Raw genomic sequence first — 18,530 nt, forward strand, 5'->3', positions numbered from 1 at the left:
CTCATCTATTTTTATTATGTAGAATAAGTTAACTTTGTTTTTTTTAACTGGAGAGTAAGACATACCACTACAGATATCCAAAAAGCAAACCTCACTTTCTTTTGCTCAGAGAGCTGATGATACGCATTCTGTCCACAAACTGTGCAATATTAAGTTACTGCTAATAATACCATTTGATACCTACATATGCTCTTATACTATGTATTTGTGCAGAAAGTCAACTTCTAGTATGCACTCTTATTTGTAAAACTGAAAGGAAAATATTAATATTTAAAGAGAAACACATCAGTTAGATATTTGGGGAAAAAATCTTAGGTTAAGACTGAACTTTTTTAAAAACTGCTACTTCACTTTTAATACTTTTTAAAAGTGTTATATATTTTGTTACTAGTGGCAGCCATTACTTTCTGATACATTTTAGTTTAGTCATATTAACAAATGCTGCTTACCTTAAAAAAAAAATTCAGTTGCAGAGCTGAACAGAACTTTAGGAATTAAGATAATTAAATCTCTATTAACCCATCCAAGTATATTTCATGTGTGTTATAGGAATAAACAGCAAAGTAATTATTTTAATTTTCCTCTCCAGTTACAAATATTTTAGTGATCAAATATAGTATTAAGCTACATGATTGTCACACTCCTTGCTACTGATTGGCCAAACACCTGGAAGCAGACTTTAATGTTCTGAATCATCTTTTTGACTGTAGTGACAATATTTGTTTTATTCTTTAAGTTTATTCCACTAGTTTATTTTAATGATTAGTTTACTCAAAGGTAAAAACCAGTTGAGGGTTGAAAAGGCAAGAAAGTTTGTTTCCTCTTCCAGTCTATGAATTAAGTTAGGTGATAGAGAATGAGATCTACTAATTGTAAAACCCCAAAGGAGATGGTGACCAAAATCAGTTCAATTTAGTAACTACTGATAGCATTTCCTTTGTTTCATAATTATTGACTCAGAAATATAGGGGTAAAAGTGTGGGTGGAAATGAACTGGGGCCCGGGGCAGAGCAGGGAGTTGAGCACTACTGGGGCCCAGAGGAACCTGGCTAATTTGTAGTCAGTACTTTTAAGGTAGTTTGATTTCCTTAAGAAATTTAAATCTGTTTTTGTATACTTAATTGAATCTAAATGAGTAAAATATTATTCATCTAGTTAATACATCATTTACCATTTTCTAACATAAAGATGTAAAAATTTAAGAATCTAAAGGTGACAAGCTGTATAATTTTAAAATATGTATAGAAACACCGTATCTTGCTGGTTAGCCAAAAAAGCACCATATTTATCATAAGGCTACATTTAGCTGCAAATAACATGTTGTAATATTTATCAACTAATAAGTATCAGTCTTTCTTCAGGAAAGTACAAATGCAAAATACTAAAATCAATTAGTTAATCAAGGTTTCCTGCTTGCTTGTCTAAATTAGTGATTTAAATCAATCCACCATGTTGTTCCCTAACATTACACTTTATTTGGTTTAGAAATACATATACTGCTTGAAGCTGATTAAAAGTTTGTGTGTTCTTACATCAGTACTAACTGGAATCATGTGTGCATTTCACAGATGAATCAGCAAATGGCTGGAATGAATCTCAATAGTTCCAGCAATATGATGGGGTTTGGCCAGCCCCCCAATACAGTGGCAGGATGGACTGGAAGCTCTTCGGGTCAGACTCTCAGTACACAGTTATGGAAATGAAAATTTCAACAGAAATTTCATGCATAACAGTCACTTGACATTCCTTGCTCAAATGCATTTATTTTTTCTTTTCCCCCCAATTGTTCACATTAAGAAGTTATCTAACTGACCGTATTGTGGCCTATATTGATTGATTCAATGTGGTGGAAAGCAGATTGAGAATACATTCATATATCATTGGCAGCTTTTTCACATTACAGTGCATATGGTTTCTTAAACCATATCTTTTAGAAGCTGCTTTACCAATTGCATACTCATTTTTTCTCAATTATAGATCAAACATTGGCATATAAGGGATGTAGCTATCATGTTAGTAATATCTCTAAATATATAAACCTCACCCCCAAATAACCCAGTAATCCTTGTAGAAGATACTCTCTGAACAAATGTTTAATCATACAAATAGAATGTAAATGTATCACTGAACAATGTTTTTAGTGTATCAAACATACTTTGTTTTATCATTCATTTCACTGTGATGTTATTATGGTGTGCTTAACACAGGGAACGTGGTTAGTGAAAGCAAGATAAACCTGGATGTTACTGTAGTTCCACATGTTCAGTTTATTCTTTCAAAACATGAATATTTAATCCATTTGAGTTTCCTGTAACAAAATATGCAATTTGGTTCCATACGTGTATACATTGTACTAATAAAGAGAACGTATTGCACAATATGCATACAGGGTAACTCACCATATATGAATACTTTGTCCTTGCAGATATATCCAGGTTTGACAGTAATTGTGTTTACATTTAATGGTGCCTCGTATTGATAAAAATGTTATTTCCCTATATTAAAATGATAAATCCATAAACCATTGTGTGGTTTTTATTTAATACTGTATCATCTACCTGATCACTGTGACTTCAAGAAAGTTGCTGTTTAATACAAGAAAAATGCATTTAAATCTGGAAGGCGCTTTTAACCATTTTTTTTGTGACCAACATTTTGCAATTTAAAAACAGTTTATAATATTTTTGTCAAGTTAGATAAATAATGCTTTTGAAAAGATTGCACTGCAGTTGTTTCAGTCTTAAATTTGCATTAATATGTGGAAACTCTTAAAACAAATTATTATAGTTCAGTTCAATGATGCTGAGCTGAGAAGTGCATGCAACACAAGATGTTATGTTTCAGACCATCAGATTTGCTTATCTGACAAGTTTTTGTTTGCACAGAAGTCCATCAAATGACTAGTACAGGCTGCTGCAGAGTGGTAGATCTGTACAATGCTTGAATTCTTAATTGACTGAAGTCAGGTAGGCATCTTCAGCCACATCCATTTCCTATGTCTGAGTTACATCTCTAGATCATACTTCAATTTTAACTGTGTCTAGTTGATATTTTGGTTCATTACCTAGATCTACCTTTTCTGTTCGAGTGTGCCATACAAGAACCTAAAAAACAGAAGGTTAATTAGTGCCATATTTGATAAACTATAAAGATAGCTGTAAGTACTCTCCAACAGTAGTGGATTTAGTACCTTTGTGCAATTGTTTGCTTTTGGTTCCAGTTCCTCCACTGTTGTTATCTGTTTCAGAAAATCAGATTCTTGCATTCCTGGTTGAGACCCACGTCGTTTAAATACAGCTTTAGGATTTGACAGAATCACTTGGAGGCTCACAGCAAATCCTTTAAGACAAGATTTTAAAATAAAAAGTTAAGTTTTAACATTTTAAATGTGACTGTCCTTTGAATCTGAAAATCTCCCAGTAACCCTACTCCTGGGTTAACAACTTGTATATATAGTTTATATCCCCATGTATTGCTTGGGAACACTTTCATACTATACAATTGTAGACTAAAGCCTATTGATGATATCCATTACTTTTCACTGTGAAACTAATGTGTCTGTATCATTTAATTTCTGCACATGTACACCAACTGTCTATTGTGCAACAAAATCACTTTTGTTTTTATATTCCTTTTAGCTAAAGAGAGCACAATTAATAGCACTGATTTTTGAGACACTTTCTCATTTTTCATTACCTTGGCAAATATAAGCCAATAGTTAGTGCAAATGTTGTGAATTCACACATACTGTAAACACTTACAGCTCAAACAAAGGTGAATTAAAACGAAAGATTAATCCACAGCAGCTGAGTATATTCTCTGACATAGCTTCTTTAGCTACTGAAGTTTAGGATCTCAAACAACTTTACTGTTGGAAGGTAAGCAAATTTAGATTGTATTATAGGTTAGAGTTAGTGTTAACACTTGTGTACCAAAAAATCATTTATTAAAGAAGTATCCACAGATCTCCAGTTTGCTGTCAACTGACAAGACTAAGTAGTCTGTCATGTATGTTTATTACATGAGCTACCCACTTTTTGTAAAACATTGAATAAAAGGCCAACCTATCTAAAGGGAAAAAAAACAATTTTGAAATCTATTCTTCGGTATTGACAACTATATAATGCTGCAAACAGTCTGAAATGCAACTTTAATGGTGCATGTATCAGTCCCATTTTCTACTACAGTAATCCTTCAGGGATATTTTCTTTGAAACTGTGAGAGAGAGAACTCTTAGGGTGTGTCTAGACTGCTGCCGCATTCTTTTGAAAGTAAATCGAAAGAATGCAGCAGTTTTTTGACCACGGAAAACCTCATTTTATGAGGAATAATGCCTTTTTTGAAAGTGCTCTTTCAAAAAAAGGTGCTATGTAATGTAAACTGCTTTTTCGAAAGAGCGCATCCAGACCACTGAGGTGCTCTTTTGATAAAGCAGCATGCTTTTTTGAAAGTACTGGTTGTAGTATAGATGCTCTTTCAAAAGTATCTTTTGAAAGAGGCTTGCAGTCTAGACATAGTCTTAATGTTTCTTATCAGGTCCCTTTAGTGCAGCAGCATCTTCAGACAAAATTGCAACTGAATAAAACAAATATTTTCATGAATCACATTCAAAAAAGCTTAAGTGCTATTGTTGCCCTCTTGCAAGTACTTTAGATGTGAACATAGAGGTTCTCCATTTTAGCAAGTCAAGTCAGACACCAATAGGTATAATCTAAAAATAGGACATCTTATAAAGCCATTCTGACATAGATTCAGCCAGAAGAGTTTACTTTTCTGATCTCTTTGCCTAAAAATGTGCCGACACGACTAGTTTATTATTTCAGTTCCTCACATATGTTTTTCCCCCACGTACTTCATGTACATCTTGATTTAGAAGCTGAAACTCCAAAAGCCAGTCTTACATATCCCCGAGCACCAATAAGCAAACATCAGTGGGAAATTTGGGGAACTCAAATGCACATCCTTAATGGGGGAGGAGGGCATGAACACAGACAAAGATGAAAAGAACCTGGAAGTCCGCCTCCAAGAATCAAGAGAGCCCTGCCTAGCCCAGCCAAACAATCTTAACCAAGGGAACATCCTCCCTTAAGCGAACCTAATGAAAAAAACAAATCCTCCTACCAGGAACTGTATTGTATTTGGTCAGAAAGAACATTTTTACAAAGGCCTGCCCATTCATGGACCATAATTATGGGCATGCCTGAAGAGCTGATCACAGGCTTTGAAATAGGGAACAGAAGATGATGGCTATGATATCAACAGATGGAATGTCTGCACAGGGACTGAAATTCACTCTGTAGCCAGACCTTAGTCTGGCAGAGGCTGGTGGGGACAGTAGGTAAAGCTGAGGGCCAGAGTTCCCTCTAAGGCATGCACCTATGCAGCTGCACACCAAAAAATTCTCTGCCCACCACCTCCTTTGCCGAGCTGTGCCTACCTACTCCCCAGGCAACCATGCAGCACAGCTGGCAGGGCCAAGTGGCAGGCAGTTGCCCCGCTGTGCTGCAGCTGAAGTTCAGGCTTTAGTGAAGCTGTCCCTACTGGGGTAGCCTTACCACAGCCCTGGTTTCAGCTCCAGGATCAGCCCTAAGCTGCACTCACTGCACTTCTCTCCTCCTGAAAGAGAGCCAGGAGTGGTGGGGGGAAGGCACCCCAGCAAGATATGCACATGGTTTGGTTTGGGAGGAGGGTGACAGGTGGGGACTGGGAGAGGAGATATTAGTCCAGTGGGAAGAAGCGGCAGCTCTGGCTCCCTTTGTACGCAGATGAGAGAAGAGGCACGGGTCATGCTGTGCTGGTGAACTCTGGGATCCTGCCCTTGCCCACCCCCCGCACCACCACAGGCACTGCCCAGCCAGCAGTAGCACCTAGCTCTTCACTGCCCTGCCCAGGAACAGACCTCGCTTCTGACTCTTTGGACCCCACCAGTGTCATTAAGCAACTGATGGGGCTGAAGGTAGGGAAAGCAACAGCAGGGCTATGTCTAGACTGCAAGCCTCTTTCGAAAGAGAGCGTCTAGACTGCATGCGGAATTTCGAAAAAGCAAGCCGCTTTTTCGAAAGAAAGCACCCAGTGAGTCTGGATGCTCTCTTTCTAAAAAGTCTGTTTGCTTTCAAGAACGCCTTCTTTTGAAAGAGCACTTTCGAAAGAAGGCGTTCTTCCTCGTGGAATTAGGTTTACCACCGTCGAAAGAAAAGCCGCGTTCTTTCGATTTAATTTCGAAAGAACACGGCTGCAGTCTAGACGCAGGTAAAGTTTTTTCGAAAAAAGGCTACTTTTTTCGAAAAAAACCCTGAGTCTGGACACAGCCCAGGGGAAAACCTGTTCCCAGCTCGTTGAAGGGCTAGTTTCTGAAAGTTAACTGAAAGGGAGGGAATCCAGGGAAACAATTTGGGTGGGCAGAGAAAATATTATATATCTCTGTGAATCTCAAGGAGCTAATATTTATTTCCAACAATATCTGGGATGGACTGTCTGTCCCACCCACAAATTCATGACCACTTAACTCTGCCAGCTCAGCCCCTCTGAGAACAAAATTCCTTTTGGCTTTATGAAGGGCTTGTCTGACACAGGGCAGCAGAAAGTGGGTTCAGATCTTATCTGACAGTTTATTTTAGGCTTGGTTTTACAAGAAGAAAAGGTTATCAGTCTAGTCTGGCACATACTGGAATTTTTTATATATTATATATAAAAATTATATTTGTTGACTTGGGTTCTACAGTGGCACATGTCCAAACAAGCACACATGAACTGGTGCACAAGACAAAACTCACTCTGTTCATGGATGGAAAATTTTAGCAGGAATACTGCTGAAGACATTATCTACCTCCAGTGTATCCATGAGGACATATGACCCTACCCAATGAGAGATGTACACATGGAAACATTACAGGCTGCAGTAGCAAAAGACCTGACCTACTTCTTTATACTTGGATATTACTGAAAGGTCCTCAAAGAAGAGGTCAAAGAATCGCAAGATATCTCCTTGGAGAAAGTGGAGCTGGACCAGAAAACTCAAAAAGGTAGGAGACAGCTTCAGTGGCTGAGGGGGAAGCCTGGGAAGAAGGGGAGAATCAAAGGAAGATGAAAACCCAAAAGAAAGAGCATTCCCATGGGTGAAGGATCTGTTACCTGCGTCCAACTGAGACCACCGAAGCTTGCCACTGCCTATCGAATCTAGACATGCTTTCCAATGAGAGGGACTTTGTAGAAGAATGCAGGAAAAAACCCACATTATGCAAAGTTTATGAGTAGCTTTCCAGTGGGGATAGAAAATTACTGGACTCAACAGTTGAACCAGTGGCCCCACATTGAACAAACAGGTGAGGCACACTGAGCAATGAAGGATCCTAGAATAGGAGAAGTAAGAATGTAACTCATAGTACTCAGAAAGTCCAGAGTGGGGTGCATACAGACCCATATGGAGTCACTTGGGGGAAAATATTGTTGACAGAGGGCTCTGGTGTTTTATAGGCTGGACATCCACCTGGAGGTGGGAAAGGACTGTCCCCTATGCCTAGAATGCCAGTGGCAGGGTTAGAAGAATGTCCCCTGCTGCCACTACCCACTGTAGGAGCACCCTTTGGCTGTGTCTACACTGGCACCCTTTTCTGGAAAAGGGATGCTAATGAGACACTTCTGAATTGCAAATCCGCGGGGGATTTAAATATCCCCCGCGACATTTGCATTTACATGGCTGCCGCTTTTTTCCGGCTTGGGGTTTTTCCGGAGAAAAGCGCCAGTCTAGACGCGATTTTCCGGAAAATAAACCCTTTTCCGGAAGATCCCTTATTCCTACTTTCAAGGAATAAGGGATCTTCCGGAAAAGGACTTATTTTCCGGAAAATCGCGTCTAGACTGGCGCTCTTCTCCGGCAAAAACCCCGAGCCGGAAAAAAGTGGCCGCCATGTAAATGCAAATGAGGACATATTTAAATCCCCCGCAGATTTGCAATTCCGATGCGTCTCATTAGCATCCCTTTTCCGGAAAGGGATGCCAATGTAGACACAGCCCTCGAGTAAATAGGCATAAATATGGTGAATCCAGGTGAGAAGGCCACAACAGAACATGAATCTTGGGCCAGAACCCCCCAGGTCAGTCCCATCTATTCAGCAAGGAGAGCTGTCATTGCTAGTGAACTCAAAAGTATCTACTGGGGTGGAGATCCTGAAATCATCATTGAAAAACCAAAGACAAATTTAACCCAACACCTGATGAAGCTGAGGCCCACAGAAAGCCAAATCCTTAAAGATGTCAGTGTGTCACTTCCAGGCTAATGGGCTGGTCAAGCAGTTTAACAAGAACATTTAACATGTTGGAAAAAGTTTGACCACCAAACCCCAACGCTGCAACCACTTGATCCCCACTCTCTCGTTTACCATCCACACGGTGGCCCAGGCATCCACAGTGTTCTCCCCATTTCAACTGTTATACAGGAGGCAGACAAGAAAGATTGTGTACTTCCAGGAAATGGGAAGAGTAAGCACCAGGATGAACACAGTGATGTAGGTTATACAGATTCAGGACAAGTTGAAGACTCTTGGAGAGTTCACAAGAGAAAACACCCAGAAAGCACAACACACATAGCAACATGACTATAACAAAGTGGTCCAATTATGCAAGTTACAGTCAGGAGACCAAATGTTACTGCTACTACCAACCTCAGAATCCAAGTTCTGGACTAGATAATAAGGTCCCTTCCAGTTGGTGAAATGGGGTGGGGAAGCTTATTACAGATTGTACCTCCAAAATCCGTGACTTTCTAGTCTGGAAATATTCGTGGTCTGGCAGGACCAGGGATGATCCTGGAGCAAAGAGCCCTGGACCAAGAAAGAGAGGGACTCCCGGTTGAAACTCCTATTAATGGAGTCGGCACTGCAGTCCAGGGCGAGGAGTGCCCCCACTCCATCCGCAGCGCACTGTCAGCAGCACCCGTGTCAGCCAAGCACTGATCAGAGGCCGATAAGACACCGAGGCATAGATCACAGTCCCCAGTGCCAAGGGGCATCTGTCTTCTAAGGCCTCAAAGAAGAGGCGCAGCCCAGACAAGGGCAGGAGTTCAGGGCAGGCCACGGGGATAGGGAAGGTCTGTCGTCCCTCCACCCCAGAAACTTTTGAGGCAGCCCGAGACCTCATTGAGATGACCGCGGAGGAAGGAGAGGGCCGGGTGCTGCAGGGGTGGACCGTGCCGGCGCAGGGCTCAAGCGCACCCCAGCAGGCTCCGACAGCTGGGCCGTGGGACTCTGGGCGAGGTGCAGGCCTTGGCCCAGCACCAGCAGCAATTCCCAGTGCCAGCAAGAGCACCAGCACTGGAGCAAGGACAGACACCAGCCTCGACCCCGGCCTCCTGTCCAGCAGCAGTGGCAGCAGCACCGGGAGCGAGTGCGTTTGCGGCACCAGTACCGGGGCACCCAACAGCCTATACAGGACCGGTGCAGGGCCCCGCACCGTATTACGTGCCAGTTACGGCACTGCAGCCGGTGTCCCGCACAGCACCAACGCTGCTGCCTCTCCCCGAACCAATCCCAGCTCACGCCCTGGGAGCACCAGTACCGCAACAGACTGCGGTGCCGCAGCAAATGGCGGCACCACTTGGTTATTTACCAGCCTACTAAATGCAGCTGGGCACGGTACCACCGCAGCAAGTGCCACCACTTATGCCCCCTCCGGCACTGCGTGTGGAACACAGGGGCAAGCAGTCAGCCATGGTGGCGCAGCAAAGGGTGCAAGCGTCATCAGCTCCTCCCTGGCCGGCATCGGACTATTTGTCAGAGTCAGAGGCTGAATCGGTGACATCAGCCTGGTCATCGTACAGGTCCCGATCCCATCATAGGTCTCGTTCAACTATTAGATTGGGTCACCAGGACTCAGCGGACCAGCAGCAGTGGCAGGGACAACCCCAGTGGTCATTCTGGACGCCCTGGGGTCCACCACCAGGCCCAGGGGCCCCCTCCTACGATGTCGGTGGCTGGGTCATCCTGAAGGAGTAGCGCCCCATCAGCCACCCCATTAAGAGCCCCTCTGCCTGAGGAGAGCCCGCCCATGGCAACAATGCCTAGGCCTCAAATAATTGGCCAAGGGCAGGAGGCTACGGTCCAGCCGGGCTCGACCCAGATGGGCATTTCGGCTGGAGGGAAACCGGAGGCACAGCTCGGTGGGGAAGAGGTGGTCCCTCCAAGAGAGTCCTCATCGTCATCGCCAGACGAGGCTCTGGCAGACTCTGCACCTCAGCCCCCTTCAATGGACGCAAGGGCACACCAGGAGCTGCTCCGAAAGTTGGCAGTTAACTTAGCAGTCCAGCATGAGGAGGTCCACGAGGACCAAGATCCTATGGTGGACATTCTGACTGCAGCGGGCTCTGGGCGAGTGGCGCTCGCACTGAATAAAACGGTGGACAAGCTGTCAAAGACCCTGTGGCAGACACCGGCCTCCATCACGCTGACCCAGAAAGGTGTGGAGAGGCGGTACTACGTTCCTCAAGCGGGGCACGAGCATCTTTTCAACCATCCAGCTCTGGGGTCGATAGTAGTGCAGGCCGTGGGGCAGAAGGAGCGTAAAGGGCCTCCGGGCCCCACCCCAAAGACAAAAGAGCCCAAGAAATTGGACCTGCTTGGCCGGAAGGCCTACGCCACAGGGGGGCCTTAAGCTACATATAGCGAACCAGCAAGTGATGCTGAGGCATTATGCCCTTAACACATGGGCATCAATGCAAAAATTTGGCAGCCAGCTTTCCCCTGAATCCCGACAAGAGTTTGGGGCCATGATGGAGGAGAGAAAGGCAGTGGCATGTACGTCCCTCCAGGCGGCTCTGGATGTGGCCGATTCAACTGCCCGCACTATGGCTACTGGGGTGGTCATGAGGCGTAGTGCGTGGCTACAAGTGTCCGGCATCCCGTCCGAAGTGCAGACCACTATCCAGGACCTACCTTTCGAAGGGTCGGGCCTATTTTCAGAGCAGACTGACTCCAAGCTTCATAGCTTCACATCCCGGCCCCCCAGAGACGTTCCCTCCAGGCTAGAAGCTATCCCAGACCCTTTCAGCAGAGACAAAGCATTGATAGGGTCCGTAGGAGGAGTCGCAACAATAGCCGCCCCAACCTCTTTAGAGGTAGGCATAGAGGTCCTCAGTCAGACTCAGAGAGGCGCAGAGCCATCACCTGGCCACCAGACTAAGCCTTCATTTTGAAGGTACGCCGGAGAGCAGAGTACCAGTCGCACCTATCTATCCACCCTTTGGGGACCATCTCTCCCTCTTTTACCAGGAATGGGTAAAGATCACGTCGGACCGCTGAGTCCTAGACCTGGTAAAGCAGGGGTATACTATCCCCTTCCTTTCCTATCCTTCCCCCCACCTCTCCTCCCTGTCTCTTTTCAGGGACCCCTCTCGTGAGACACTCCTCCGGCAGGAGGTGTCCAACCTGCTAGCACTAGGGGCTATGGAAAGAGTGCCCCCAGAGATGAGGGGAAAGGGTTTCCTGCTATTTCCTGGTACCCAAAGTGATGGGGGGCATGCGTCCCAGATTAGACCTATGAAACCTGAACGCCTTCATAAGAAAAGCAAAGTTCAGGATGGTGATGCTGGCTTGCATCATCCCATTGCTCCAAAAGGGGGACTGGTACGCTGCTCTCAATCACGCGTACTTCCACATTTCGATTTTTCTGAGTCACAGAAAGTTCCTATGGTTCTGGTGGGACGGGATCATTTCCAGTTCATGGTCCTCCCATTTCGGCTGTGTACAGCCCCGTGGGTGTTTACCAAATGTATGATGGTGGTAGCCGCGTTCCTGTGGTGGCATAGGGTCCGAGTGTTTCCATACGTGGACGATTGGCTGATAAGGGGCACGTCTTGAGAACAGGTGCTAGATCACGTCACACGGGCGAGGACATTGTTCGGGAGCCTCGGGCTATTCATAAACGATGCCAAATCCTTATTAGACCACGCAGGTGATAGACTTCGTAGGGGCCCATCTAAACTCACCCGCAGGAAAGGCGTCTCTACCGAGGGACAGATTCCTTGCTATCCGCTCGTTGGTAGTGGAGCTACAGGAGTTTCCTACTACGACGGCGAGGACCTGTATGAGGCTCCTAGGCCACATGGCGGTGTGTACTTATGTGGTCCCACACGCCAGGCTGCGCATGCGCCCATTTCAGGGATGGCTCAAAGTAACACACAATCCTTTGAGGTTGCCTGCAGGGCGTTCCTTCTCCACTTACAGAACTGGGTGGTGGCGGTGTTGACAGACAACACTATGGCCATGTATTATATCAACAAGCAGGGTGGGGCGCTTTCTTCTCCCCTGTGCCAGGAAGCCCTAGAACTGTGGGAAATGTGTGTATCCCACAGCATTTGTCTGGAGGCGTCTCACCTCCCAGGGACCAGGAACGGGCTAGCGGACAGGCTCAGCCACTCGATTCAGGCACACGAGTGGGTGCTAAGGCAAGACATACTTCACGAAGTCTTCCAGAGGTGGGGGTTTCCCCATCTGGACCTGTTTGCAACACTGAGCAATGCCAAGTGCCGGCAGTACTGCTCGTACATGGGTCACGGTCTGGTTTCTTGGGGCGATGCACTACAGATCAGGTGGCCCAGGGGTTTACTCTATGCCTTCCCCCCGTTCCCTCTGATTCACAAGACGCTCATCAGAGTGCAGAGGTTCGGGGCCCAGGCCATTCTGATAGTGCCAAGTGTGGCCTCGCCAACACTGGTTCTCCGCTCTGTTAGATCTAACCGTGGAGGGACCACTCAGGCTACCTCTCGTGCCAGACTTAATCACGCAGAGCTGCGAGGCCGGAGTAGCACACCACCCGAGCCTGTCATTCCTGCACCTCGCGGCGTGGTTCCTCAGTGGCTCTCGGTTACGGAGCAAGCCTGCTCCAGCACAGTCCAGGAGGTGCTGTTAGAAAGTAGGAAGCCGTCCACTAGAGCTCTTTACGAGGCTAAATGGAAGAGGTTTACCTCGTGGCTAGGGGGCAGAACGCTCGCTCCAGGTGAAGGGGCGGTCCCGACTGTCCTGGAGTACCTCCTCCACCTGCGGGAGCAAGGCCTCGCCACAGCCTCCCTGAGGGTACACCTGGCAGCTATAGTGGTTTTTCACCCTGGGGAGGGTCAGAGGTCCATCTTTGCTAATCCTATCGTTAAAAGGTTTCTGAAGGGAATTGACAGGATGATACCATATGAGAGGCCGCCGGTCTGCCTTGGGACCTTAAGCTGGTCCTGACTGCCCTTATGAAGCCGCCATTCGAGCCTCTGGCATCATGCTCTCTGAAGCACTTGTCTTACAAGGTAGCTTTCCTAGTGGCCATTACCTCGGTCAGGAGGGTGTCAGAGCTTAGAGCGCTGACTTCAGAACCGCCCTACATGGTGTTCTTTAAAGACAAGGTGAGGTTGCATCCACACCCGGGGTTTCTACACAAGGTTGTCTCACACTTCCATCTCTCCCAGGATATTTACCTACTGGTTTTTTACCCCAAGCCACACGCCTCACCCAGGGAACAGGCTTTGCACTGCCTGGATGTTAGAAGGGCGTTGGCTTTTTACATAGACAGGACGCAAGGGTTTCGTAAATCACCCCAATTGTTTATTTCAGTGGCAGAAAGAATGAAAGGGTTTCCAGTCTTGGCGCAGCGTATATCCTCGTGGATGACTTCCTGCATTTGGCTATGCTACGAGGGTGCGGGTAGGTCACTGCCGCGCATAACGGCCCATTCCACGAGAGCTCAGGCAACGTCGGTGGCGTTCCTAGCTCATGTGCCGATCTTGGAAATCTGCAGGGCAACGACATGGTCGTCGGTGCATACCTTTGCGGAGCATTATGCGATTACACAACTGGCCAGGAAGGATGCTGCCATTAGGAGGGCAGTTCTGAGATTTGCAGAAGGATAATTAGGTAGTTAGTCACCTTCCGACCCCGCCTCCGGGGGGGGGGGGGGGGGACGACACGGCTAGGGATTCACCTAATCAGAATGGACATGAGCAAGCACTTGAAAAAAAAGAAGAGGTTACTTATCTCGTAACTGTCTTCAAGATGCATTGCTAATGTCCATTCTGCATCCCACCCGCCTCCCCATGTCGGAAGGAGCTGGCAAGAAGGAACTGAGGGGTGGAGGGGCCAGCAGAGGTATATATACACCGGTATACTGGCGCCACTCCAGGAGGCTCCCTGCTGGCCCTATGGATACTGCTAAGGGAAAAAAGCTCCGGAATCCGTGCACGCAGCGCACGTACACCTAATCAGAATGGACATGAGCAACATATCTCGAAGAACTACAGTTACGAGGTAAGTAACCTCTTCATAGCCTGCTAATCACTCAGTTTTTCCTCCACACCGGAGCTCAGGCCCACCACAAGATTGTGCCATACCTGCAGGAAAGGTCTGTAGCCTAATTCAGAGTAACAAAATTCACCAGTTGGTCAAATCATTGCCCAAGGTGTTTTTGTTAGTATCTTGGTGGACCCACCTGATGTTCCACCACATAGACACCAAACAAGGAAGGGAGACACACGTGAGCCACAGCCTTTCCCAAGAAAGATGTGGGAGACTCTTCTAGTTCACCAGGAACTCCAGGCCATGATAGCAGTCAGTGTCAGAGCGGAGGATCTCCATCATACTTGTGCCCAAGTTGGATGGGCTGACACAGTTCTGTATGGACTTCAGAAAGATAAACATTTCAAAATTAAATGCATACCACATGTTAGGTTTGAAGAACTGCTGGAAAGTTTGGGGCTCACTAAGTATATGCATATCCAATCTTGACTAAGGAATATTGGGAAATCCCCTTGACACCTGAATCTAAAGAGAAAAAAACCACTTTCTCCACATTGAAGACTGCACCAGTTTAAACTTTAACCACTTTCCAGCAGCTGATGGATAGTATGTTACAGCCACATGGGGCATGCATAGCCACCTACATTGACAGAATAAAGTACAGCAAAAGCTGAGACAAACATATGAAGCACATAGTGGCAATATTACAGGTTCTCGAAGAGGCAGATTTGATGGCTACCCCAACCAAGTGTCAACTGGCTACCCAGTAAGTCACCTACCTGGAGTATGCTGGAGGGGGACAGAAGAGAAACTTCATGGCTACCACAAGGGTATATCTCCATAACTGCCCTGGCCCATTCCCCCTCATTTAGAGATCCTGGGGGCTGGCGCACACATCTCACCTATGGCTTCCCATTTGCTCATCACGTTAATGCAACTTCCTACCATCAAGGACTCTTGAAAAGGAGAGTCCTGTTACCTCAGGCCAGCAGCTGGAAGGGGAGAATGAAATGTAAGCAGCAACCTCAAAACTGGATTTTATTCTCTTCCCAATGCATGCTACTTCTAATCACTGGACGTGCTATTCTGAAAACACTAGAATTTTTCTTTGAGGTTAGCTTTGCCATAGAATGAACTTGGTTCACTCTCTGCTAAACATTTTTTTTTTGCCTCTTTAATCAATCTTAATTGTACGGAACATCTGAGAGCATCTCTACATGATGCTTTAGTCTGCGTAAGTATGTCATTCACTAACTGGCCTAAATGGACCCTTCTAGTGTACACAAAATATTTTCTCATGCATGTTTACATAGTGCTGTTTGAAACCAGCTAGTCACTCAAACTAAGGAACCATCAGGTACCATACTGCCTAGTTAGTGTGCAACATTTTCAAGTGCACTGAAATTTACAACTCTCTAGTGTAGACTTAAGTGCCACGTAGACAAGCACTGTGGACAAACTCATTCTTCCCCCCCTCGTCTTTAGCTCCGAAAGGGTAGAAACCAAATAGTTCAGTAGCTGAGAAAAAGACAGGGCTTACTGGTGAGGAAGCCTTCACCAGAGAAGCAGGCCTATAGTCATAAATGGAGACATTAATTTTTAGTTCCTAAATATTCAAAGAAATTGTATGTGTGTGCACACAGCCTACTTTATGCAAGAGCATGCTATGCTTATCTCTGGCTGTTTGGAGAATACATTTCTCACAGTTTGCCCATCCACTGCTTCTTTTCTGTAGGAAGTTAGAATGAAAACATTTTTCTGCACTGCATGTGCTGCTTAGAGTAATCTATGAATACACAAAACCCTTTTTAAAGCAAGCAGCTATGAATGCTAGCTGCTTAGTGGCAGTGACTAAACTGACAATGGTCACAGCTGAGAATTTTAACTCTTGACTGACAACATTCTTTCTGAGTAGCTTTCAAAGCATAAGCATTGGTCAAAGGTTATTCAGCTCAAAAGTAACTTGCATGTACTCTCTCAAGTAGTAGCAGTATTTCAACTGTGAAGGGATTCATTTCCAGGCCAAACTGACTTTTCCAAGCCTAGGAAATAAGACACCATAAACCTGGTTTACAGTATGGGTTAGGTCTAAGGTAGCTGTGTTTAGTCTATTTTGGTGTAGAATGTATCTACACCAAACCCCTTCTACCAACCTTATGGGATTTTAAATTGAACTGCTATACTCTGCCTTGATGAGATGAATAGGGTATTTGATCTTTTGGGGTCAACTTTGGGGTAGTGTAGAGACAGTGCTATTCAATTTGGCATTTTGGGACTTCAGGAATGTCCCTCAGTACTCCAATGTGACCACTCTGTCCAGCATTTTCAACTCTGCTGCACTCCCAGGAACACAGGAAAAGCACTGGGGAACTCCTGAATTTCATTTCCTCTTCAGTCAGTGTGTTGAGACCATGCATTCCCAGGACTGCAAACAAGCTGGATGGACTAAGGAAATAAAAATAGCTGTTAAGAAATTTTGTTGTCTCTTTTGCCATTTGGACTCTGAGGGTGCGTCTACACTGCTCTATAGGCTCAAAATAAGATACACAATTTGAACAACGCAAATTGTGTATCTTATTTCAATCTTATTTTGAAATAGCTTATTTCGTACTTTGGCGCCATCTACACAGTGCCAAATTTTGAAATAACCTGCCATTCCGAAACGTACCTTACTCTTCAAGGAATGAAGTTTATAAGGACATTGGAATAGCAAGCCCGTTATATTTCAAAATCACAGGCCTGCTGTGAAGACGAAAAACAGCTATTTCGGGATACTTTGGTATCCCAAAATAGCATTGCAGTGTAGATGTAGCCTGATGGGGCTGGAGCTACAAAACAGAAGCAGAGATTCCCCAGGGTCAAGATTTTCACAGCTAACAGATTACCAAAACTCTTGCCACCTTTTAAAACCATGGACTTTAACAAATTTGTATACATATGCTCATCTTCTCTAACCTTGTAGTATGCTTTCATTTCCTTTTCCAAGTTAAACAAATGGAAGATTAATTATTATAGGATGGGCTGCAAGCATTGTCTTTGGTTTGAGATATATGATACAAATTTACTTAGGTGCAATATAACGGGTTCTGGGGGCACCACTGAGAGGGTCAAATCGGTGAATTGCTTAGTCAGGGCTACTTACAGCCCAAGACTGGAGGGTTCTCCCTTACGAGGCACGCTACACTAGGCACAAAGAACACTTCAGCTGCCACACTGGCTAGCAAGAAGTCATACAAGTCATCCCTTCACACACTCCATCTTTTCTTGTGCCACAACCTTACAAAAATTAGAGGTTATGAAAACCAAACAGGTTCTTCTGATACTAAGGGACCAGCCATATTCCCAGGGAGTTGATACCTTAGATCTTACTCAAAAGAGCATACTGTGCCAATCCTTTATACTCTAAAGTCTAAAGGTTTATTAAAAGAAACAAAGAAGAGTTTGAGAGTTAAGATTGATAAACAAGTCATATTACACACACCAATCTCAGTGTCCTTGGTGCAGGCTCTTAGCAGAGATGGAGCTGAGAGCTTAAAAGTCTCTGGATGGGTCATCAGTTCTTCTGGGCCCTTTGTTCATAGCAAAGATGCTTTGAAAGTGAAGAGATGGAGTGAAGACAAAGATGGAGGAACCCCCAGGGCCCTTTTTCTTGCCTGTGTGGAGGGAATACTCTTGTTCTCGCTGTCTGCAAGTACCTCCCGAAATGGAGATTGTCATATGAGCAATTCACCTGTCCAGGTCCTTTTTAGGCAAGAGGCCATGAGATGCCTGTTACACTGCAGATTTATAGTAGAATTCCTCAGGTGCATATCAGAAACACATAATGTTCATTATTCGTCAAGTACTGCTACTCTCTTGATTATACGCCCTTTTCAATAGATGGGTGATGCTTATTGATCTCTCCCAGAAGCAAATACTTGAAATACCAGTACATGGCCAATATTTACAACTTTAAATAAAAAAATCATACAGGCACATGAATAACAAACAGAATCAGCAAAGCATAAGCTTTCAATACACACCTCACTTGGCCCTCTTTGTACAAAATTTGGGGCAAACACACAACAGTATTATGCATGTTCACATCAAAAATCCAATAACGTTAAGAGCAACATTAGTATTTTGTGATCTTTGATATAACATAGCAACTAACAATCATTGAGAGTTAAGATGGACTGGACTGTCCAAGGCAACTGAGGTTGACTCCATTTTAAGAATGTGACAGTGCTTTAGAAATTCACATTTGTTCCTGGATTGATGAACAAA

The 18,530-nt window shown here is 44.9% G+C and overlaps 2 protein-coding genes across 7 annotated transcripts in view; one reads left to right on the plus strand and one right to left on the minus strand.

Annotated features, from left to right (window-relative positions):
- SMAP1 (small ArfGAP 1) overlaps positions 1 to 2,977 on the plus strand; it is a 197,755-nt gene extending 194,778 nt beyond the window's left edge. Inside the window, exon 12 of one of the 3 annotated variants that reach the window (XM_075923713.2) lies at positions 1,569 to 2,977. In XM_075923713.2, coding sequence (XP_075779828.2) covers positions 1,569 to 1,703 — 135 coding nt within the window. In that variant the 3' untranslated portion in view covers positions 1,704 to 2,977. The remainder of the gene's footprint in view (positions 1 to 1,568) is intronic. The other 2 variants (XM_075923715.2, XM_075923714.2) reach the window with 2 other exon arrangements.
- B3GAT2 (beta-1,3-glucuronyltransferase 2) overlaps positions 2,248 to 18,530 on the minus strand; it is a 44,972-nt gene continuing 28,689 nt past the window's right edge. For all 4 annotated transcript variants that reach the window (XM_025186762.3, XM_075923716.2, XM_075923719.2 and 1 more), the window contains exons 3-4: positions 3,191 to 3,339; positions 2,248 to 3,104 (exon numbers count right to left, since the gene is read on the minus strand). In XM_025186762.3, coding sequence (XP_025042547.2) covers positions 3,018 to 3,104; positions 3,191 to 3,339 — 236 coding nt within the window. In that variant the 3' untranslated portion in view covers positions 2,248 to 3,017. The remainder of the gene's footprint in view (positions 3,105 to 3,190; positions 3,340 to 18,530) is intronic.

The sequence above is a fragment of the Pelodiscus sinensis genome, chromosome 3, assembly GCF_052426305.1.
Source record: "Pelodiscus sinensis isolate ZL-2025 chromosome 3, ASM5242630v1, whole genome shotgun sequence".
Classification (NCBI taxonomy): domain Eukaryota; kingdom Metazoa; phylum Chordata; order Testudines; family Trionychidae; genus Pelodiscus; species Pelodiscus sinensis.